Below are 24,940 nucleotides of genomic sequence, written 5' to 3'. Positions count from 1 at the left end.
TGGTGTCACGCTGAGGTGCAGCTGGGCTAGGGCCTCCTTGTGGGGCAGTGACACTGGAACTGTAGGTGGTGTGGGTGTAGCAGCGGGCATGTGGGACAAGAGGCTCAGCCTAGGGCAGCAGCAGGGTGTCCAGGGCTACAGGAGGGTTGCCCTGCTGTTTCTGGGTGCACCCAGCATGGAGGACTTGGCATGGGGCAACAATAAGGCCAGGCCATCCCAACTCTGAGCTTGCTGCAAGCAATCCAGATACTGGTTCAGGAGCTGAACTGAGCCCAGGGAGGCGTAGAAAAAACAAGCTCTGTGCCCTACGTCAACCCTCCAAGCACCGCAATGGATGTTGAGCCGAGAAGGAAGGAGTCAGTCTTACCTGTCTAATGGAAGTGAATACTCAAGTGCTGCTGCTTCTGTGGCCTGCACCCAGCTCCTGCAGGCAGCACAGGGCTGTTGCTTCTCCCGTCTCTGGCTAAGCAGCACAGGGCTTTTTCCCACCACCACCATCATCCTTCCAACAAGGCAGCAGACTGTTCCCTCCTCCTCCCCCTCTCTCCAGCCAGATGGCAGAGAACAGGTACCTCTGGCCAGAAGTACAGGGCCCATTGTTCCAGCCTCTGCATGGGGCTGTTCACACCTAGTCCCTCTGACCAGGTCAAGTTTGCAGAGGAGCCAATGGGGCACAGTGGGTGCAATGGGCCCCACCAACCTGGCCCCTGCTGACCTCCCAACCAAGGGAGCGGAGATTCTGAGACCCACGTGCCTTGCATACCACAGGGGCAGTGTGCACGTGTGTTGAGGCCTGCATGCTGCAGGCTGGCCACCCATGAGGCAGTAACTGAGGCTGTTGACTTTAAGACCCTCTCACTTTTTGTAGGAACTGGAAGGCCTAGCTGTAGCAAATAAGGTGGGGAATTACAGGAAAAGAAAGCTCTTAAGATTACAGCACTTCATTAGTTGTAATACTGATTATTTGGAGTTGATCCCTGCTTCTGCAAGAAATGCGTACAGTAAAAATTCTGTAACCCCTTTGTGCTGTAGGAAGGTACTTTTGCTTAGTGGAAAAATGTCTCATTTTCTGAATGCCCAATTTCAGACTACTGAAGTCAGCAGGTGTGGCACTCTGAATAAACTGAGTGAGACCAGAATGCTAAGTATTTAAAAAATGAGGTTCTATAATCTCAGATCCAGCATCTAGCATTAGTGGTATTTTTCACCTTAATTTGTGTCTTGGTTCCCATCTGAGAAACAGGACATTAACTTTGTTTCAACCGCAGAGAAGTTTGCAAAGATGATTTATGATTACAAAAATGTTAACGAAATGAGCATAAACGGCCTCAGCCAAAATAAGTGAAAGAACATGTCCCCAATGAAGGCGACCTCCAGAAAAGTTTGAAAACCTTTGTCTCAGTTGTTGTTCAGCAAAACAAAGTCTTTGGAATCTAGTCTTGTTTAGCACCTGGAATCCCCAATGTGTGACTGCCACCTATTACATGCTACCCAGTTTCTGGCTCAACTCTCAACTTTTTCCTCAAGGGTCCTCTCACATAGGTTGTTTGAAGACTTGTTAAAGTAGACTTTGTAGAGAGCGATGTAGGCTAGTTATCTCTAACATGGCACATCATGGTACAGGAGAATGATCCTGTTCTCAACAGTCATAATACTGTTCCCCTTGCAGAATCAGAAAATTTAAGATTTAGTAACTACATTTCTGATTTTTAATCTGAAAATGCCTTTAATTGTCTACAAAACATGGCACAGTCAAAAAGGTTCAGCATAGCTATTCAATTAATAGAAATTTCCTACTTTGATAATATTTTATCTGTCAGTAAATAATGAAAGGAAATCTTATAATAAAAGTGCCTAACAAACCAAGTAAATATTTTCTGTATGTTCCTTTCCTCTTTAATAACTTGGGGCACAAAACAGGAAAGAAGTCCTATTTTATTATTCAGAAATATGACAGACATCTGTAATCCTTAGTTGTATTTAGAAAATACACTGACCACTATGCCAGAGAAATCCTTTTTCTAATAATATTATTAGATTTCAGTTTCAATAGCTTTACATTTAACCTACATCCTAATGTTCCTAGCTTCAGTGGTCTACAGCTTTATTTGCTAGCATACAACTAGAAAGGATACCCCACATTCCATCCGTTCTAAAAGCTCTAGTGAAAATAGCTGAAAATCAGAATTTAAGACCGGATTCTTTCAGGGTAGAACTGCACTTGGTAAGTGACTTTAAAAAGACATTGTAAAACCCCATGTTTCTTGGTTTCTCCCCACCCCATATAAATCCCATTTTTAAAATATGAAGCTCTGTACTTTCTAGTATTTTGTATAGTTCAAATTTAATGTTTTGCTCTGCTAAAAGAAAGAAATTAATAAAAATAGCATAATTTCTTCACCCAGAGCTGAAGCCCATAGTCTCATGACAGTCTCCTTCTTCTCAATTTACACTCTACTCTTGGCAGCCTAGTTTAGCTTTGAGAAATTTAATGGAACTTCAAAAAGTGAACAATTCTTAACAGAAGACATCTTGCACATTTGCAAGAGGTAGTATCAACTTTGTAAGTGTTAGCATGAGGTAATAAAAATGTCTTACCTATCAGAAAAAAATTAAGGAAAGAAGTAGGTGGGGCAGAAAAAACAAACATTTCAATTAATACAGTATAACCTCATAACCCCAGCATGCTTGGGACTAAGCACTTGCCGGAAATGTGAAAATATCAGATTTTTTAAACTGGTGTGGTGGCTGGTTGCTTAGGGAGGAAGTGGGTAGCAGCAGCTGGTTTTGGAGCAGTGGCCGCACGTGGAGCGATAACGCAGGGTGATGAATGGTGGTGGCAGCCGCCGCATGCAAGCTTCCCCCTCCGTATCTGGGTGGGGAGTGATACCCAGTCCCGGAGCGCCTGGGGGGAAGTGCTGGATTTTTGATAATTTTGGATTTATGAGGTTATACTGTATATAGAGACTCGAATTCTTTGGTCAAAGATATTTTTTTGGAAATAAGTGTCCAAACCTATTTATTAGGAGGAATGAAAACTGACTATAGTATTGCACACAGTCTCCTTAAAAGTCTGTCTATACAACTGGAAATAGGAGTCTTAGGTACGTAATTTAATATAACAAAAGAACATATATAAAACTATAAAATTTGACCAAGTAACATCTGTGCCATCTTAGTTGTAACCTGGGGAGTAAAACTCTTTAGAGATCATTTGATAGCCAGCAGCTCAAGAGAAGTGGTTAGAGCAGTGATTAGAGGTTTAGATTAAAAAATGTTTAAGAATTATGTCATAAGCTCTTTAAAAAAAAAAGATCAGAGCATTTAAAAAAATGAATATTAAGCATGCTGCTAAGTTATGTCTCTGAAGTATCAGTATGATCATGGTAGTACAGCACTTTGTCAATGCACAATTAAGTCATGGAGTTGCATACAATGCTAGAACTTGGGCATAATACAGGATCCTCTAGTGATTTTACTAAGTAGTTATGAACAGACAGAAGGTGCTGTGCTTCAAGTGGGAGTCAGGTCCCACTTACTTATCTGTCCCCAGCAGAAGTGGTTCTCCCCAATATTGCGGCCCCAGTGGCCACGCCCCTAGATGATAACCGGCTATGAGGGCCATCATGCAGCCCTGCCCCTCACTGCCAATTGGAGGGGTGGGGCCACATAATAGACAGCCCTCTCAGCCAATCAGTGGTGAGGGGTGGGGGCAGCAGCTTGGGCTCCCCTGTATGCCAGCAGCCTTCCTTCACCCCCCACCATCAGGATGTGCTACCAGGCTGCACTACCATGAAGACTGCTGGCTCTCTCTGGGAAGCTGGCATTTTATTTTCAGTAAATTGTTTTTGTTTCACTTTTTTTTTTTTTTTTTTTGGGGGGGGGGGGTGGATTTTGTAGGCAATGCCAGATTTTGCGATTTCCACAGAATCATGCTTTTGGGTCCCCGATAACAACGATTCAATTTACTTACATTGTCATCATAACCAGAGAGCCCAGTTTGCTCTGATTTAAAATATCCCCAATGTTCAGATTAAAAAAAGTAACCCAAAATCCACATTTTTGCCTGATTAAAATGAAGCACCATTATACATATATCTGTACATTAGTGGCATTTCATTTTAAGTCATGGAAAAATGTAGATTTGGGGTTACTTTTTTTAATCAGAACATTAGGGATTTTTTTTTTTTAAATCAGAGAAAACCAGGATCCCTGATTAAAACTACTATGTAAGTAACACATTTTAGTGTGCTGTTTGATATCTTACATAAGAATACTGAACCAGAAAGTATATCTGTAAATATATTAAAAATACTGTTATCAGGAAAATTTCATCTAATGAAATACCGAAGGGGAAACTGAGAATTTTGCCATTTCATATGCCAAGAGCAATTTCTTCTTTCTTGGGAACTCAAGACTCAGGTAGCTTTTACAAGTATGGCAGAAAACATGTGTTAATATCTTTCAAATACTTAAAAAATTCAGTCAAAGAGGACTTACCAGCCTGTTTACATTTTCATACTGCTACATACTAAAATAAAAAGGATTTTACAGAAGGCTTAAAGGTATCTGACTTGAAAACAATTAAATATTTGTTCATGTCACCAATGAAAGTACAGTATCTAAACAACGTGAAATCAAATACAAGGTAATATGTAGTTATTTATTTTTAAATCTGATTTTTAAAGGTCCCCTTTTAAACAAACAAACAAACAAGTGTCCCCCACAATTTCAAGGACTTCGCTTGTTTAGCTTTTTCTCCACCGTTCTTAATTCATCAAATCACCAAAGTAGTAACTTGCATAACCAGTGCTAATAGGGTGCACTTTTATGAATTCCATTTGTGTAATAAGCTTTAAATACAATGTATTTTCAGTGAACACAGCAGAAAAACTATTTTAACTGGCAAAACACAGCATTACATTTTCAAAGAAATTGTAAAAAAATTGACAAAATATAAGTATATCAAAAGACAGTAAAACTGAAATGTTTAGAGACTCAACCATTTCTAACAAGTAACATTGGTTTTAAACTGCATACAAAGCAAAACAATGCCAACATGCCTCCAGTCTGTGAGCTATGATAAAATATCAAGCTACGTTTAAAGTTGAGAAGCAAAATAAAAATGCCACAAATAAGAATTAACCCTGAGGCACATCCCCTTGCAGCTGAACACAGGTAACCCACTTTTCCACTTCTATAATGCAGAGCCTAACAACAAAGAAAAGCACTCCTATTCTACCCTAGTGAAACCTTCATTTCTCAAACTGTCTTCACATCTTTAAACATTTCTTTTACTCAAACATCTTAATGAATGTTCAGTTCTATTAAACAAACACAGATTAGCAAGTCAGAGAAGCTCCTTAAGATAATCACTTTTCAAACCTTGCATAGTGACAGGTGGCATTGATATTGCTACCATAGCATCAGCAGAAGATAAGAGGAAAAATCTTTACTTCAAAGTGATGCGCATTTATATCGCACAACTCATTTTTGCACAACATTCAGTTTAAACTTTTCAATAAAATGGAAAAGGTTTTTTTTGTTTTTTTGTTTTAAAGGGAAAAATATAGTGTTCACAAGCTTGGAAATAAAAATATTAAGTACAAAAACAGAACATCCCTTAAAAATACAAAGAATAAACTTTCCATTGTAACAGCACCTTCTATCACCAAGTACATGCCACAAACTAGAACTTTAGTATAAAGCTGTCAAATGAAAGGTTTACTTTTTTAATATAAACAAAGTGTAAAAATAATAATGGTTGCATTTTTCAAATTTAATGCTTTGCAAGTTTTTTGCCCTCCCCCCTCCCATCACCCCAAAACATTTGGTAGCAATTTCAATATGCATTTGATATAAACAACACTTGATTTAGGAACCATGATAAAGATACATTGTGCCTAGGACAGAATTATTGTATTTCTGTTCAACTTTAACAGAAATGGAATGCTCAAGGACACTGTTAAGTTCAGGGATACTTTCAGCAGTATCCCCAAAACCATGATAGTGTCCATAGTGCAAAGTATCTCCTACGTCTTCTACCCACGAGGGCCTGTTAGATACAAAGCTACTTGGGCTTCCATTCTGATGTAAGGAACCACACATATCAGTAGAAGTATTCAGGGCTTTTTCTGGTTCCTCAGTGCCATTACTGGTATGAATTCTATGCCTATTGGTAGAGGTTATTCCAGGAACTAACGTTAAACTTTCGTCACGCCTGGTATCCATTCCATTGAGCTGTGCTGTGCCGGTGAAGTCCAAATGTCCATTGATGGCACATCCATTTGTCAATGCGTTCATTATGGGACTACTGCTATTCATATCTGCATTAAGAAATACACCTGTCACCAAAAATTGAGACTCAATTGAAATACATCAAAATGCTTCCATTACAGTTCACTTATTTAAAGGCTTCTGTAAGTGGGTTCTGAAAACAACACTCAGTGCAAACCTCCTCTTCTTATTCCATGTCAGTATAGGAATTTAACAGTGATGTCTGACATAATCAGTAAATTTGAGACCAACTTTAATTTTATTTTTGGAAACAGAATTCATACCTAAATTAGAAATATTAATATACTTAACTATGTTAATCTTTCTGAAGGCAGAATAAAGTTAAAATAAATTTTAAGAAACTGCATGTGGTCAGTGTAGGGTAAGCAGATACAAATCCAATCAATATTTTGAAGAGTAAAATAAAAATTGTTAAATTATCTTTTTAGGCATAAATTTTAAACCAGGTTAAGGCTAAAAAAAAAAAAGTATGTGCAAGAACTGACTTTTATGTGAGGGGAGCTAGGGTTTTTAACAGCAGTGATTTGCTTCCTCTTTAATGACAGTTCTCAGAAAGTAGTACATTCTGACATAAGCAATACAAACAAATCTTATGGAACTAATATAAAATGTATTCCAGAATAGTCCAGAATAGTTCATTTAGCTAGTGCCTCACCTGCAAAGGAAAAATAATGTTTATATTTAATGACAGATTTGTAATAATATCTGCACAATCCACATGCCAAATGCCATACAACAGCAACTGCAGAATGCACAGAGGACTAGAAGATTAGTAACAGGAAATAGTAAAAACATGCATGCAAAACACACTGACAGCTATTTTTAAGCAACTCCTCTTCTGATATTTAGTAATTAGTACAGTAATTGTTTGCAGTAAAAAATTCAGTCAATTTTCAAGCTTACGTTTTTGCAGTGGTATTCAAAGCACTAGCATTAAAGTAATTATTGATTCTGCCATAAAAATATCTATTAGTGAAACATATATACACATACATTTATGTTAACGTATGACCAAAAATTAGCAACAAAAACGTAAAGACTTTTGTTTTCTATTTATCTGAACATGTGCACATGTTTATGTATAAATTAGTGCATAGAACTGTGTGCAGAAAATGATCTTTATTGTTTTATTTCTAGCTCAGGGCGGTTAGGAATTCTTTGGTAACTCACCAAAAGATAAAACATCAGATCTTTTTTAAAAGTCAGGTAACAAGTACCACTGTTTCACACTAAGAATCAGAAGGTTATGGTTCCCTTAACAGTTCTTTACATAAATATAATTGGATGTACATGACATTGGTACTTCATTTACAGTAAGTGAATACGGAGTTATCTACGAAATTTGCTAGGTGCAAACTAAATGTTTCCTGTTTCATATCTATATTACCTATAATTACCACACTAAACTTACTAGCCGTAGAGTACTACTGGAAGTTAGATTAAAAAAAATATTCAATCAACACATCAGACCCACTACTTCAGTGATGAAGACGCACAATAAAAATTTGTTAAAGTGTTTATTAACTGAAAAGTGCAAATTCTTAACTATTTTAAAATAAGTTATTTTGGCTACCTTTGCAAAGTAAAGTTTAACAAAAATGCCATTACTGTTAATCAATATTCAAAAGTAGATAATGACTAGTTCTAGTGACAATTATAAAACATTGACATTTGTGGGAAATCACTACCTATAACAATTATAGTAATTAAAAAAGAGGCCAATTACTTCTCCATAAATATATTTGGTAACTATCACTGGATTTTCACTATCTACTTTTAGATTATTGAATAAAAGATATTTTATTCCTAACATATTTTAATACCTGTCCAATATCATCCACTTTGGTGAATTTGACTTAAAGTATAAAGCACAAACATGTGATCATAGTATGACTTAAAACATAAATATTAATTTCAAACTATAATAATGCATCCATATTGTAACCCCAGTCCCTTACCTACCAAGTGCATGAAGAAGCTGATATAAGACAGTTTTCATTACCATGCCATATATCCTTTAAGGTTAGCAAAAAGTATTTTGATTGAGCAGCCCTTGAAAAAGCTTAAAAGTATTAAATATTTACTACTACTATTATTACTAACAGCATGGGTTTTCATGAAGACAGATACAGAATCCAAGCAGTGTTTCCTAAAGTATTTTAGTTGCAAATAGCAACCAAAGTCCTGCAGCATCCAGAGTCTCTTATTCAGATAAAACAAAGCAGTAATAGCTCACAGTAAGCTTCCTGTAGGCATAGTGCTGTGTTTAAACAAATGTTGAATGCACTCTGGTTAAGCCTGTATTATTTTTAGCATCTGCTAAGCTAGTTTGAAACTAGGTCAGTGGTACCACATGTTATTTTGAAAACAATGTGTTATTTTTCCCTATTTTCTTATTGGCAATTAAGTCTATTTGGTACCAGTGAAATCCATTTTTTAAATACTTCTGATTTTGCTTTTAAGCTGAAACTATAGTAACTAAGATAAGGCACATAAAATGTAAGCCTTTAATTAAAGTGAAACAGCTACAGTGACTGCTCTTTAGTTCAGACCTATCAGTAATATTTCTCTTATGCCTTTACACGGTGTTTTATGAAACAGCTAATCTTTGATAATCTACTTAAAACCCCAATCTAATGGACGTTACAGAAATACAATTGTTTTCAAAACTGGGGACAACCATGTGCAAAAATTAAAAAGAGTTGTTTTATATTTAAATTAAAAATAAAATGTATATTGATTCTTGCAACGACAAGGAGTTTGCATTGCAGAAACTGTGTAAATTTCAACCTCTTTTGGTCCAACAGAACCATTCTCCTGCTGTTTGGTGTCTTCAACCATTTGAATGTTGTTGTAGTTAACAGGAAATTGTCCACTCCCACCTGATACAACAGCAAACTCTCTATCAACGTGCATATTGTCAGCATCATCCTCAACTCCTCCATTCACCACTGGTAATAAGCCATCAAAATTGTAAGCTGATAAAAAAAGAAAAAAGGAAAAAAAGTGTTAGCTTTATTTTAATGCATAGATTTGAAAGGGCATAACCAAGCAATAAATTTGAGAACACATTTTTGTTATTAAAATAATAATATTGATACAATGAAAACTGATTTATATGTTTATGAAATATTTTTGAAAATATGCAAGAATGATATTCTGAGTTTGAAATAACTGAAGATGAGAGTGGAGAGGCTCAGTCACTTGTTCTTCACTCCAGAAAACTGACAAATTAGCTGGGCCCCGCTCTCTATCCACGTGTCTGCCTGTACATCAACCAGTTATTACCTTGATGCATCTGCCAAAGCAAAATAGAAGGAAAACAAGCTAATATTTAAAAATTACCTATCATTAGGCTTCATAGTTAGTACACTGGTATCAAGGAAAGCAGCTGACATCTCAAATAAAAGGATTCCAGCTCCAAATCACAAAGATACAACTAGATTTTGAATGTTAACTTTTTTAACTACAACAGCTACAGATTTAAATGTGAAGTAAAATTTTGGATTCTGGTGTCCCATCATATCATACATCAAGAACCATTACATTTCAAATTATAGAACTATCATTCAGCATATAGAGGGTATTTTCTGACACTGCTGCTCACTTATCAAGTTGAAGTTCTCCATAGTTTATTGCTATTAGATAGCTACTTTGTTTATGTGGCATACACAGAAGAAATGTGTAAGTACAGAAACATAATTAATTTATTCAAGTACAAGATAAAGGAGTGGCTTAACTTTCCTTAGGCTTGTTTTCCAACTGTATAGTTTCCACAGAGAGCCACAATTTCAGTCTTGTACCTAGCCATTTTATCATAAGAGTCTCTAAAACATATCAGTAGCAATTGCTATGGGCTAGGGTGGATTAATCAAGATCCACCTGCCCTATCGAGTACAAACTGCCTGCTCTCATCAATGCTCTCCTGCTTCCAGAACTTCCTCTGTAACTGTGCTTCAAAGTAGAAAGGATGGAGGGTAGGCCACTGTAGCTCTGAGGGCAATGCAGTCACAGAATAGGAAGTATGCTAATCTTTGTACAGTATGAATGATATATCATGTAATTCAAGATGTTGGGGGGAGAGGGGGTTGTTTTCATGCAGAATAAGGAGGTTTCCATGCAGGCTGTGTGAAAAACAGCAGGTTTGCTATAAAATACTTGCAGAAAGTTGGGGCAAGAACCATCTTTTTGACTTGATATTCTTTACAAGTTTGCACCACAGAAAATCTCTAATGTGCTTAGGGGACCTATGCTATCCGTGTCATAACACCTTAATTTCTAGATATCTGGCCCAAAGTGGAGTCTGAATTTAAAAGAGAATTTCTTATTCAGTGCTTGGGAAGAGTAACACAACTCAAGGACAACTCTTAAGATCCTTTAGATATAGACAAATTATAGAGGTGGGCAGATGAGAATAGGATGGAATTCAATGCAGACAAGTGCAAGATGCTGCATCTAGGGAGGAATCAGCAACACACCTATAGGCTGAGGAACACCCTTCTCGTCAACACGATGGCAGAAAGGGATCTTGGAGTAATTGTTGACTCCAGGATGGACGTGAGCCGCCAATGCAAGGAAGTGGTCAGTAAGGCTAACGGCACCCTGTTATGCATCTACAGAGGCATCACAAGCAGGTCCATGGAGGTGATCCTTCCCCTCTATGCAACGTTGGTCAGACCACAGTTGGACTACTGCATCCAGTTCTGGATGCTGCACTTCAAGAGGGATGTGGCTAGCATTGAGAGGGTCCAGAGGAGGGCCACTTGCATGGTCAGGAGGCAGCGGGGCAGGCCCTACAAAGAGGTTAAAGGGCCTGAACCTATTCAGCCTCCACACAAGAAGGGGATTTGGTGGCCATTTACAAACTCACCAGGGGGGACCAGCGGGAATTGGGAGAGGCTCTGTTTCCCCAGGCAGCACCTGGGGTTACTAGGAATAACAGCCACAAATTGTTAGAAAGAAGGTTCAGGCTGGACATCAGGAGACATTACTTTATAGTTAGGGCTGCCAGGCTCTGGAATGGGCTCCCAACTGAAGTGGTACTCTCTCCTACTTTGGGGGTCTTCAAAAGGAGGCTAGACAAATATTTGGCTGGGGTGACAAGACCCGGGCACCCATTCCTGCCCAGGGAGGGGGTCGGGCCTGATGATCTGTTCAGGTCCCTTCCAACCCTAAGCACTTTGATACTTAAAACCCACATGTTAATTAGTACCCTGCCTAGAACTAGCTAATATGAAACATTAAACACAAGGATGTATCTGCAAACTTTCAGGGAATGAAAGTCCATGTGAAAAACTTTCACACAGACCACTTATCCAAGGTAGGTCTCTTGGAAGTGGTATGGACTGGTAGGGACGAATTCACCGCAGGCTGAATCTGAGTGTCTGAATTGTGCCATGAGATATGGCACCTGGTACAAAGTTCACCACCTGAATGAAAAACATAGAAAGTGTCATATTTTAAAATCCTTTACAAGAAATGCATGAAGACAATTTCTTCATCGCCAAAGAGACTGAAAAAGAAGTGTTCTCTGATGCGGCTGGGAGCAGCCCAGATCGCCTGATGAAGGACTACAAAGCTCTGAGGGACAAGTTGAAGGAGACAGGGGGACAGGTGGTCTCATCTGTTCTCCCAGTGAGCAGACGTGGATGACGCCATGAGACTTGCATCAGGGAGGTCTACTTGCAGCTTCGGAAATGGTGTCTCAAGGCGGGCTTTGGCTTTTTGGATTGTGACCCATACTTCAGAACAAGAGACATGCTTGGGTGGGATGGGCTTCACCTCTTCCCCAAAGGTAAATGTGTGTTCTCTTTCAGGTTGGCTGATCTCCTCCCGCAGGCTTTAAAGTAGGTTTGTCAGGGGAAGGGGAAGATGAGTACGGAGTGAGCCACGGAACACCGAACCAAGAGACACCCACAAGATCAGCCCAGGTATGTAGCAAAGATCCTATTAGACAGCAGTTTAAGGGGGGGACCAGGGACAGCCACCAGGGGAATTAGGTGTATATACACAAATGCCAGAAGCATGGGAAACAAGCAGGAGGATCTAGAGCTCTTGCTAGCAAGCAACAACTTTGACCTAGTGGGACTAACTGAAACATGGCTGGACTCTTCTCATGACTGGGTGGTATGAATAGAGGGCTATAGGTTGTATAGGAGACACAGAGTAGGGAAAAATGGTGGGGGAGTTGCTCTCTCTGTCAAAAAACAGTACATATCTCCCCTAATCAAATTAGGGTCAGAGGGTGGTCAAGCAGAGACTTTGTGGGCTAGGATCCAAGGGGCTCAGGATGAAAGGGATCTGGTAGCGGGGGTCTACTACAGGCCGCTGCACCAGAACGATGAACTAGATAGACCAGGAATTTTCCAAGCAGCTCAAAGAGGCTGTGAGGTCTAGAGATATGGTAGTCATGGGGGACCTGAACTACCAAGACATATGCTGGGAGGAACAGTCAGCTAGATCTAACCGCTCTCGCAGGTTCTTAACCTGTATTCGGGACCTCCACCTAACACAGGAGGTAAGATATCCCACCAGGGGCAACGCCTTGCTCCACTTGGTGTTGGCCACAGGGGGATGACCTAGTGGGGGACCTGCGGATTCAAGGCAACTTAGGGGACAGCAATCACCAAATGATTAAATTCACTATCCAGCGAAGGGTGGGCATTATACTCAGCAGGGCACAGGTGCTGAACTTTAAAAAAAACTCACTTTAATAGACTCATGGGATTGGTTAGCAGGGTGCTAGGAGCTAAAAACTTGGATGCACTGGGGGTCTAGGATGGGTGGACATTACTTAAGGAAACCATTCTTTGGGCTCCGAGTGAGTCAATCCCATGGCAGAGGAAAGGGGGCCAGGAAGCCCCTTTGGCTAACCAGGGGCATCCAAGATACCTTAAGGGCAAAAAAAGAGGTGTACAGGAAATGGAAGCAGGGGGTAGCTAGCAAAGAGGAGTATACTTCTTTGGCCTGCACCTGCAGGGAGTCCGTCAGGAAGGCCAAGGCAACTCTAGAACTCAGGCTAGTGTCAGAGATTAAGAACAATAAAAAGTCCTTCTTTAGGTACATTGGGAGCAAAAAGAGGGTGTGGGGTAGCATAGGACCCATACAGGATGGGCAGGGGGCTTAGTGACAGATAGCAAGGAAAAGGCAGAGCTCTTCAATGAGTTTTTTGCCTCTCGTCTTAAATAGGAGTCTAGATGAACCCTCAACATACACCACAGACACCAACAAAGGGAACATCAGCTGACCAAATGGTCAGTGCCAACATGGTAAGAAGACACTTGGAGGGACAGGATGTATTCAAATCACCAGGGCTGGAGGGACTCCACCCACAGGTAATTAAGGAATTAGCGGGGGTCACAGCTGATCCACTGGCAAGGATATATGAGCAATTATGGTGCTCAGGTCAGGTTCCGGAGGATTGTAAGAGGGCCAACCATTGTCGCAATCTTTAAAAAGGGGAGGAAGAAGGACCCGGAGAACTACAGACCAGTCAGCCGTACCTCTACCTCTGGGAAAATCCTATAAAAAATTATCAAGGAGCACATCTGTGGGAGTCTGCTGGCTAATGTGATATGGAGGGGTGACCAACATGGGTTTTTAGCAAGCAGGTCCTGCTTGACTAACCTAGTTTCTGCAGGAGTCGAGGTGATGTTATCTATCTGGACTTCAAGAAGACCTTTGACAATGTATTGCATACCATCCTTATAAATAAACAGGGGATTTGCCTTGGATGATTACACAGTAGACTGGGTAGCAAATTGGCTCAAGGGTCACACTAAGAGGGTAGTAGTGGATGGGCTGGTGTCAATCTGGAAAGATATGGGCAGTGGAATCCCTCAGGGCTCAGCTCTGGGGCCGCTGCTGTTCAACATCTTCATCAGTGATCTGGATGAGGGGGTGAGAAGCACCCTGTCCAAATTCACGGATGACACAAAATTATGGGGTGTAGCTAACACCCTGAAGAGGAGGAACCAGATCCAGGCTGACCTAGACAGGCTGAGGAAGTAGGCAGAGCAACTGGACGCAATTCAATAAGGACAAGTGCAAGGTGCTGCATCTAGGGAGAAAGAACTGCCATCATACCTACAGGCTGGGGGGCGACCTTCTCAGCTCCACTGAGGCAGAAAAAGATCTTAGAGTCACTGCTGATTCTAGGATGAACATGAGTTGCTAATGATGAAGCAGTTGGCAGAGCCAATCACATCTTGTCATGCATCCGTAGGTACTTCAAAAACAGGTCCAGGGAAGTGATTCTCCCCATCTATGTGGCACTGGTCAGACGGCAGCTGGAATACGGGATGCGGACCACCTGGAGAGGGTCCAAAGAAGGGCCACTCACCTGATTCAAGGCCTGCAGGGAAGGCCCTACAAGGAAAGGCTAAGGGACCTTAACCTCTTCAGCCTCTCCAAGAGAAGGCTGAGAGGGGACCTTGTGGTAGTGTACAAATTCATAAGGGGAGAGCAACATGAAATAGGCGACGATCTAGTCACCACAGCACCCGCTAGAACGACAAGGAAAAATGGCCATAAGCTGAGAGAAGGTTTAGGCTGGACATTAGGAGAAAGTTCTTCATGGTCAGGGTTGCCAGAATCTGAAATGGGCTCCCAAGAGAAGTGGTGCTCGCCCCATCCTTAGGGATCTTCAAGAGGAGAGTGGACAGGCACCTGGCTAGGATCACATGACCCCAGGGTTGGTGACTCATTTCTTGCCTGCCGGGGCAGAGGTCAGACTAGATGGCCCACTGAAGTCCCTTCTGACTCTATGAATCTAAGATGTTTGAAAAGAGCAATTGGTTTGACACTTGTTCTGTTTTGTTAAGAAGCAGCTGAAAGACTCGAGCAATTTCAGAAAAGGCAAAATAAGGGGGGCTCCATGCAAGCTGTGCAAAAAGCAGCAGGCTTGCTACAAAAATATACTTAGCAGCAAGCAGAGAAAATGGTGGGAAGTCCTGTAGTTTTAGGACACAGGGGAAAGGGGGTGTAGGGTGGGGCTGCTTGTAGCAGGAAGCAGGGAGGCTTCACCAGGGTTCACAGAGCCCCAGCCTGCCCTCCCCACCCCCTCCCCAGCTTTCACTTACTGCCCTCATATCAAGCATAGGATGATGTAGCTCAGTGAAGCCTACAGTGTTGGGAGGAGCACAGCCAAGGAGGTGTGGCCATGGGGAAGGGCACATACTTGGAGTAGGTGTGGGGAGGGGAAGGTGGAGCCACCGAACTGTGATGCCAAGGGAATTTACAGCCAGGGAATTGTGTTTGGGAGGGAGAGGGGTGGGGGAGCTATGGCCCCTGCTGGTGCAGCCCCTGTGGCATGTAGCCCTTGGCTACTAGGAAGCTGGATAGCCCTATTTTAGAACATGGGTAGGCCCAACTCTTACTGCAGGGCTCGTGACAAAATATGTTTATACAGGCTTTTGTACAGAACTCAGTCATACTCTGCAAAAACTAAAACCCCCACACAAACAAACCCTAGCCATTGCCAAACAGTTGAACAAGACAAAAAAATAAAAAAGGCTTTAAGATCTTTACGACTGTAGAACTAAAAGATGTTCTACAATCCCTCAAGAACCTTTTTATGAATCAGCTTCTCGTACAAAATTCCTTCCAGCAGCCACTGCTATTCAGATGTCTCTCATTTTGCAAAACCATAGCATATGCTCCTCCAGAGTAGAAACTTACAAAAACATTTTTAAAGGAGGGCATCAATCCTTGTTGTGAATTTTATTCATATCTGATTCAGTTTGGCATTCATTTCTGACTGTGTTAAATTTTTTATTCCCTTTAATCTCATCAACAGTAATCCTTCCCCTTTCACCTTTGAAGTCTTACCTTCAGTCCTTGCTTTCTTTAATCCAGCAGATTCCACATCTTCAAAGGATCTCTTTCGACTTGTCCCACCATTGAGAGGATTGGAACCTGCATTCTGATGAACCCCATTTAAAGTGCCATTACTATAGAAATGATTCAGGTGACAGTTCTGGAGGTTCAAGAGAAACTGGGCACATTCTTGGAAGCCCTGGGTATGAGCAAGGTCTGCTGCCGTCAGGCCACTGGCATTTCTCAAGCTGCACAATACAAATAAACTGAATTACACTCATTCATCAACCTAGCTTGACTGCTGCTGCTGCTCTTACTGACTAACTATCTGTAGGTGATGAGAGAAAACATAAAACTTAGCAAATTTCCATTAAGGAATTAGCTATCAATCTTAAGATTCATAACTAACTTAACTCAACTTTTTGCACATATCTGGCTTCTAAGCAAAATTTGGGAGACAATATACTTAAATAAAATCAACATAACTAAGTGCCTTTAAAAAAAAAAGCATCTTCCTATTTAAACTTCTTACAATGCTTAATTCCTAAAGTTAGTCTGAAGCATCTGACATTTACATGAACTTCAGACCCTAGTCTTGAATACTGAATTGCACTATTTTCTGTAGTTTATTCTGATAATCTATTGCTTTATCTTGAGTAAAAAAATTAAATACTCAAAACAAACTTAGCATGACTTGGAAATTGTCCATGGCATTCTGATGTCTAAGACAATGAGAATAACATCACTAATCTTCCTAACAATAAAATATATACACACACACATATATATATATATGCTATGCTTAGTTATGCTTTGCGTGTCTTTTTTTCTGCATTGTTTCTTATTACAAAGTATGTGACGTTTATAAATGGCAGATTTTTCTCTAATTTGATCCAGAATTTTTCCAGCTAGGTAACTAAAATGGGATTCCTTAATTTTCTGATGCAAGATGATGAAATCAAGACATATAAGTTACTAACAACTGCAGAAACAGGTTTAATTTGAAAGAGTTTTCCTTTGGTCCTTCTCTCTTGAAAACCATTTACACAATTGGCTTCTATGATTAGGAACATATACAAAAAATGTAAGAAACAGCTACAGTGTAGACTCAGTAGAGTAGGAACAGAGAAATTAGAGGGTAGAATAGGGGATGTGGCAAAATCTTTCCTTTCTTGAAACACTAGGAAGGAGGTTTCATGAAAATGGGTTTTTACATCTATGTTCTATGACTTAGTATCTTGGGCAAGAAAACATATTACTTTATACCTTCCACAAAAAGATAGAATGATAACAGAATAAGAATTCTGGAGGTTAAGTGAGGCTGATCTATATGTTCCTTTGTTATAGTTCATGGAAGTTCCAACAAACTGCTCTTAGGCAAATATACAAGAAAACAAAGGAACATGATCAAGTTCTATACAGGGTCAAAATCTCAGCAAGCCAAAAATACAGACTGAATAATGTAATTTTCTATTCAATAAGAACTTTTCTGCCACTATTAATGGCACAGAAACATTAAGCAAGAGAAGTATGTAAGAGTACTTGAGAGCTGGCATGAAGCCCTAACACTTGACATGGTATGGAATAAGGACTGACAAAGGGCAAAGAATAGAGCTGCTTCCTAGAATATTATGACTTGCTGGCTATACAGATCAGGAAGAGATGAATTACTTCAAAAGCAATCTAAGTACAGTTGAGACCAATTCCTAAGCAGACAGATACAGTTAGATTAAGCAAAGTAAGGATGGGTAGAGCAGGTGGAACACAGGTTCGTTTCTCTTAGCTTCTGCAACTAGAAATGCCATTAACTAAGGATGATCAAGGTAGCTTCCTTTCTTACAAAGTCATCCATTATACACCCTATTTGGTACTGTTAATTTATTCATGCAGCACCCATATATCTATAGCATGCACTACAGAATTTTTTTAATGCGGTATTTCCAAGTCTTTAAATTATACCCTTTCTTAAATATCAAATTCTGTATCTACTTAGTTCAACATCTGAAAGAATAAAAGAGTTTTCTATCCTCACTCAGTTGGGGGTGGGTAAAAGAGTAGTAAACAAGCAGGGACAGACTGCTTAATGTCTCTGAATCTCTGCTATGGCTTTTCAAAGTCGCTCGCTGTTCTGGTATCAAGAAAATCTAAACAAGATGTGTATATGAATTTACAAATGACTTTGAACAAGACCTCTGAGTTCCAGAATCACTTAATTTTAATGAGTGATAACTCAGATACCATTAATTATCAGTTATTACTGAAATATTTCCCTGCTTAAAACTGTGAAAAAGTCAGAGCAAGATTATGATGATCTACACCACCATTTTCCAAAGTGGCACTTAAGCGAGAAAAACTAGCAAGTGGTACATAAGAGACTGTATACATTGAGATGTGTAGTCCTTTAACACCATGTGACCAAGTTGCTGGGAATGAAAGAACTCAATTAGCTTGATTTTCCTGAAGTTGGCAATACTCTTCCACACATCCCAAATTTTTAAGATTAATAAAGCAAAAGGAGACAAGAAACATAATGAGTTAGAACTTCTGGAAGGAACAGCTTCTCTTATTCACAGTTCTTCATGTACACAATGAAACTGCTATGAAACTATTGTAATAATAGTGCTGTGGCAATCTGTATGGTTACCAAAGAGCTATATAAGATGATGGTCTATTTATCCTGGAGAGCTAGCAAATTCACCTTGCATAAAGAATGAACTATTCAAATTGGATCTTAACTGGACAAAGCCAAGATATATTTTATACTTTAAGATACTTAGGAACTTGAAAAAAAGAAAATGAGGACCAAACTGGACTTGACAGAAAAGTTATAAAAATTCAGAAGATGTCCTCAAAAAAACGGTATATTCTAGGAGTTGGCAGCATACAGCTGTGGAGTCAGGGAACTTTGCTGCACTGCACCAGGTTGATCTGGCCTACAGCTCCAAAATCTTGCCTATTGCTAGTATAGTCTACTAGTTTGGCTCCCTTGTTTTGGGTCATTCTCTAAACGAAGCTTGTTCACAAGCATGTAAAATGACAATGAGAGGCTAGAGTGCTGTGAAATTTTAATGGATGTTAACATAGGGAAAGACCGCAAAGCACTCAATTAGCAATATTCATAGAACTCAAAGGAAAAAACCACTAGAATCACGCAGTGTTACTTGATTTGAATAGCGTTCATCCCTTTAAGATACCCATATACTTGCTGAATTTGTGTTTCCAAGAAGTGCCATAAAAAGGACTGGTGAGATTTGCTGCCACTTCTGGACAGAATACAGGAGCATAATGAACAACAATAATCTCATACACAGCCTTTTAAAACATCCAAGTGAGAGCATATACATGCATGGAAAAGCTAAGGCCTCCAAAAGCACTGTTCTGGATTGGGGCTATTACAGACTTGGACTGAAATTCCTAGCAGCAGTTATATAAAAGACAGCTCTCTGGCTCCACAGCTATATGCTGACAACTCCTTTCTTCCTTTTGTTAGGATCAAGTCTGGGATCCTGACAAAAGGAAGAAAGGAGTGCAGCAGAGTATGGATCCTGGACTTCAGAAAAGCAGACTGACTCCTCAGGAAACTGATGGGCATGATCCCCTGGAAGGCCAGTCAGAAGGGGAAATGAGCCCAGGAAAACTGGTTATATTTTAAAGAAATCTTACTGAGGGCGCAGGAACGAATGATCCTGATGTGCAGAAAGTATAGCCTATATGGCAGGCCACCAGCTTGGCTTGGCTTGGCTTGGCAGAAAGAACTCTTCAGTGAGCTTACACACAAAAAGGAAGCTTACAAGAAATGGAAACTTGGCCAAACAACTTGGAAGCAGTATAAGAATATTGCTCAGCCATGCTGGGATGAGATTAGGAAGACCAAAGCACAACTGGAGTTGCAGCTAGCAAGGGATGTGAAAAGTAACAAGGGTTTCTGCAAGTATGTTACCAACAAGAGGAAGGGTCAGCAACAAGGGAAAGTGTAGATCCCTTACAGAATGAGGGAAACAACCCAGTAACAGATGAGGAAAAGACTGAAGTACTCAAGACCTTTTTCACCAGTCTTCAAAAACAATGTCAGCTCCCAGACTACTGCACTCGGCAGGACAGTTTGGAGAGAAGGTGAGCAGCCCTCAGGGAAAGAAGGGACTATTTAGAAAAGCTGGAGGTGTAAAAGTCCATGGGGTCAGATGCAATGCACCCAAGGGTGCCGAGTGAATTGGCTGATGTGACTGCAGAGCCATTGGCCATTATCTCTGAAAACTCATGATGATCAGGAGAGGTCCCACACAACTGGAAAGGGAAAATATAGTCCACCTTTTAAGAAATGGAAGGAGGATCCAGGGAACTACAGAGCAGTCAGCTTCACCTCAGTCCCTGGAAAAACGATGGACCAGGTCCTTAAGAAATCCATTTCTAAGCATTTGGAGATGAAAGAAAGCAATCAGGAACAGTAAGCATGGGTTCACCCAGCACAAGTCATGCCTGACCAGACCAGCCCAATTGCCTTCTATGATGAGATGCCTGGCTTTGCAGATGTGGGGAAAGCAGTGGATGTGGTATAATACCTCAACTTCAGCACAGCTTTTGATACAGCATTCTTGCAAGCAAGCTCAGGACATATGGGTTGGATGAATGGGCTGTAAAGTGCACAGAAAGCTGACTGGATTGTTGGGCTCAACAGATAGTGATGAATAGCTTGAGGTCTAGTTGGTAGCTGGTATCAAGTGGAGTGCTCCAGGGGTCAGTCCTGGGGCTGGTTTTGTTCAATAACTTCATTAGTGATCTGGAAGACCGAATGGACTGCACTCTAAGCAAGTTCATGGATGACACCAAGCTGCGGGGGGAGGGGGGCGTAGTAAATATGCTGGAGGGTAGAGTAACCTAGACAAATTGGAGGATTGGGCCAAAAGAAATCTCATGAAGTTCAACAAGGACAAGTGCAAGGTCCTGCACTTAGGATGGAACAATCCCATGCACCAGTACAGGCTTGGGACCAACTGGCTAAGCAGCAGCTCTGCAGAAAAGGACCTCAGAGATACAAGCTGGATATGAGATAACAGTGTGTCATTGTTGCCAAGAATGCTAACGGCATACTAGGACTGCATTAGTAGGAGTGTTGCCAGCAGACTGAGGGAATAATTATTTTGCTCTATTCTGCACTAGTGAGCCCACATCTGGAGTACGATGTCCAGTTTTGGGCCTGACACTACAGAAAGAATGTGGACAAATTCAAGTGTATCCAGCAGAGGACAATGAAAATGGCTTGGGGGCTGGGGCACATGACTTCTGAGGAGAGGCTTAAGGAACTGGGCTTATTTAGTCTGTAGAACAGAAGACTGAGAAGGGATCTGACAGCAGCCTTCAGCTACCTGGAGGATTCCAAAGAGGATGGAGCTAGACTGTTTGCAGTGGTGGCAAATGACAGAACAAGGAGCAAAGGGAAGTTTATACTGTATATTAGGAAAAACTCTCACTAGGAAGGTGGTGATGCACTGGAACAGGTTACCTAGAAAGGTGGTGGAATCTCCATCCTTGGATGTTTTAAGGCCTGACTTGACAATGGAATCATCTAGCAGGGGCTGGTCCTACTTTGTGCAGGGTGGTTGGACCAGATGACCTCCTGAGGTCCCTTTCAACGCTCATTTTCTATGATTCTAATATTAGCATTACTTCACAAGGGCTGATGGAAGTATGGCCACCCACAGAGGGCCAATGGGGCTAGTCCTGCTCAGTCTTTGTGCTATGGTAAATCACTAACACTACAACTGTGGTTACATGCTTTTTAAGAACGAAATGGGAATAGCTAACTCTGCTCTTTTCCTTTTTTCTCTATGTATGTAAATCCCTCAGTGGACAATGCAGGCAGAAGTCATTATGGCCTATGTTTAAATCTCTGAAAAACTAAGTTCTTAAGCCACCTTTAACATGAGGAAAAATGTGGAAAAATGTGGTAAAGTAGCAAGGTATCATTAAAGGAAGTAGATTATATAACTTGTGTGGTAAAACTCTATCAAGCAAGGGGTCGTTTGACCCCACTACTCTTTCCTGCCATAGCAGGGGGTCGGACTAGATGATCTGCTCAGGTCCCTTCCGACCCTAGAAACTATGAAAGGGGAAGTCCAAAGAGTTGGTAGTATAATAATAGTGTCATATTCTCAGCCACAAAACTGAGAGACGCCTTTCCTTGGGAAGTTTTCTTCTTTTCTTTCTCAGAACTGGCTGTAAAAGAAGAAAGTTGTCATAAATACTTATATAGTTTAAGCAACATGGCCTTCAAGGATCAAACTTAGAATGAAGGAAGTGTAATATGTGATCTATGGATAAACAGGAAGAAAGCATTTCAGACTTCATATAGCCTTAATTTAAATTCCTACCCCAAATCCCAAACTTTTAAAAAAAATGTTCTAGGGCATTCCCAAACCAATTTTAGCACAATTTTGACCAAGCTTTGAAGTGCCTGAACCTTAAAATCTGAAGCTGCTTATTGTAAGCAAATAATTCTGTGTCTTCTCAGCTATGATAAACCTTAAAACAAGTTTGCCTTCATGTAACTGGTAATTGCAATAGTGGATGGGACTCTCCTGTACCTAGTTTTGCAAATCAGAATATGGAAACCAGTTCGTTAAAAGGCTGTTTTTGAAAGGCTTTCAGATAAGAAGTTTCTATCTACTAGTTACCTACATGAGAAAAGACAAAGAAAGGTCCAAGGCAACACAATAACTGACACCTTCTTAAAATAAATAATCTTAGAAGAAACCAATGTGGGGAAAAAAGGGAAAGCCATGTTAGACTGAGCTCGAGCCTTGGAAAAAAATGACCAAAAAGTCATAAGCCCTAGGTCTACCAACCAACCCTTAACTATAGAAAAATATGTTCTTGAAACCAGACATTAATTTTTAAGGATAGTATAATTCTTAGCAAAAATCCCCCACGATCTTTTCTTACATTAAAGAAATAAAGGACTATTTTGAGAGGTCAGTCTACCTAGGGGTTAAAAAAAATAAAAGATAAACTAAAAAGGCAACTCTACTGACAAGAAAATTAACCGTCTTGTAGTTCATCAAACCTACTGAGATGAATGTACATACGGTTCAACTGGCAAATATTAGAAAGAACTTTTAGTTACTTTTAGCTAGGACAGACAGAGTATGACTTTGTGATCAGAAAGTCTATTCACTCTGCATTTAGAAAACAGCTTTCTCTGGTATTGTTATCAAATGTTTGAAGAGAGTAACAACACCTCTAGATTTCTTCTTACACATACATTTCCTTCTACTCTGTTATGTGGAACTAAGAAACTACAATTTGAACCTTCTGCCTCAAGGCCTTAAATCCAAGAGTCAGGAATAATGTAAAAGGACAGGTTATCTTTTTAAAGATGATGTTAAATATGTTTCAGAGGGAAGTGTGGAGTTGGGGATTAGTACAGTGGAAAGAAAAATATTCTCACAACAAGAATAAGTCAGATGGAGATACAAATATGGGAGAGGTAAAATTCTTTGAGAAGTCTAAATAAGAAGAATTAAGCAGAGTGATCCTAAGGTTCTTCTTTGCTGTTTACTAAATTTCAAGCAAGAGCTTCTTGCAGTGATGTGTTGTTTCATACAGAAACTCATAAACAGACAGCTGATTAAGTTCGTCATAAAACCCAAGAAGGGATTTATTGGTAATTCCTTCCACTACAACAATGCTAATGATGATAGTCTGCAATTGACTTTTTCCATGCCCATACTTTTTGAGTTTCAAGTGGTTTTCATAAGCTGGTCTTCAGAACTATGTCTAGTTTCTAATGAGTATGTTTGATGTTTTTCACTCATCTCTTTTGTTTTAACTTCCATTTTTTCTTCTTTAGTTACCTACATCACCATAGCATTTATTCCAGAGCCATGATAAATTTGAGACTGTTGTATCAGCCAAATAGTGAAAGGGCACTGATGCAACACAAAGTCTAGAGTGTATTAGTTCTACAATACTCACAAGTGCTGACGTAAGCCTGATCAATTTTAATTCAATTAATAAAAATAGGTTTTTGACCAAACAGGAAGTGGATGTGGAAAGCCGAAGTTCACTTTCTGGACACTTATACAGTAGAAGGATGCTCTCTGCCAAGTTTACCTTAACAAAGTTTTATTAAAAACATTCTGCAGGAAAAAAAAATCTTTACACTAGCGCTCAGAAAAATATCCCCATTAAGAACCTTCCAACAGGAGAAAGCAAGATACTGAAAACAGAGTATAAAGCTATATTAGCTGAAAATACTTATATAAACTTTATCTAAAGTACTAAGAAGCTTGGTAAGCAAACTGTTTCTTGCATATGATCAAGAATTTGATATTCTGTGTATTTACTGCATCTCAGGAAAGAGTAAGTTCAGTATTTCTGTAGAAGTCTTAAAATGTGCTTTTTGAAATAGTAGTCCATCTTCTGCTTATAACGTCACATACTTTGGAAAACAAACAAAACCAGGATTTGCTACTAAGAATAATCAACATTTAAATTAAATCCCCTGTATCTATCATTTTTTTTAAAAAAAGAGATCACCACATCACCTACTGCTTTATGTATTCTTTGTTAATGCCATGCGACAATCTAAGAAAATAAACCACAGTTTTTGTATATCAGCATAATACTTCTGTTAAAAAGTACTGATCTCAACTTATCTATTGTTAGTTTACAAATAAGAATGTAGACATTGTAAATTAGGGTAAGCAAAGCATGCAAATCTATAGATTCTATATCTGAATTCCTAGATTAGCATTAAAACCAATCACCGCAACAAATACCTCAACAGTATGCCTTGTGTGCAGAAAGGAAGCGATACTGAACATTCAAT

General features: G+C 39.9%; 1 protein-coding gene across 3 annotated transcripts in view; it reads right to left on the bottom strand.

The window, feature by feature from the left end:
- Positions 1-4,644: 4,644 nt before the first annotated feature.
- The window catches only part of ANKRD10 (ankyrin repeat domain 10), a 51,742-nt gene continuing 31,446 nt past the window's right edge, over positions 4,645-24,940 (bottom strand). The window contains exons 4-7 of one of the 3 annotated variants that reach the window (XM_090022174.1): positions 24,661-24,696; positions 16,126-16,361; positions 9,180-9,275; positions 4,645-6,344 (exon numbers count right to left, since the gene is read on the bottom strand). In XM_090022174.1, the coding sequence (XP_089878300.1) occupies positions 5,875-6,344; positions 9,180-9,275; positions 16,126-16,361; positions 24,661-24,696 (838 nt within the window). In that variant the 3' untranslated portion in view covers positions 4,645-5,874. The remainder of the gene's footprint in view (positions 6,345-9,179; positions 9,276-16,125; positions 16,362-24,660; positions 24,697-24,940) is intronic. The other 2 variants (XM_090022157.1, XM_090022163.1) reach the window with 2 other exon arrangements.

The sequence above is a fragment of the Crocodylus siamensis genome, chromosome 1 (genome assembly GCF_052110815.1).
Source record: "Crocodylus siamensis isolate JL-2025a chromosome 1, ASM5211081v1, whole genome shotgun sequence".
NCBI classification, from domain to species: Eukaryota; Metazoa; Chordata; order Crocodylia; family Crocodylidae; genus Crocodylus; species Crocodylus siamensis.
This window is presented reverse-complemented; position numbering and strand designations above follow the sequence as displayed.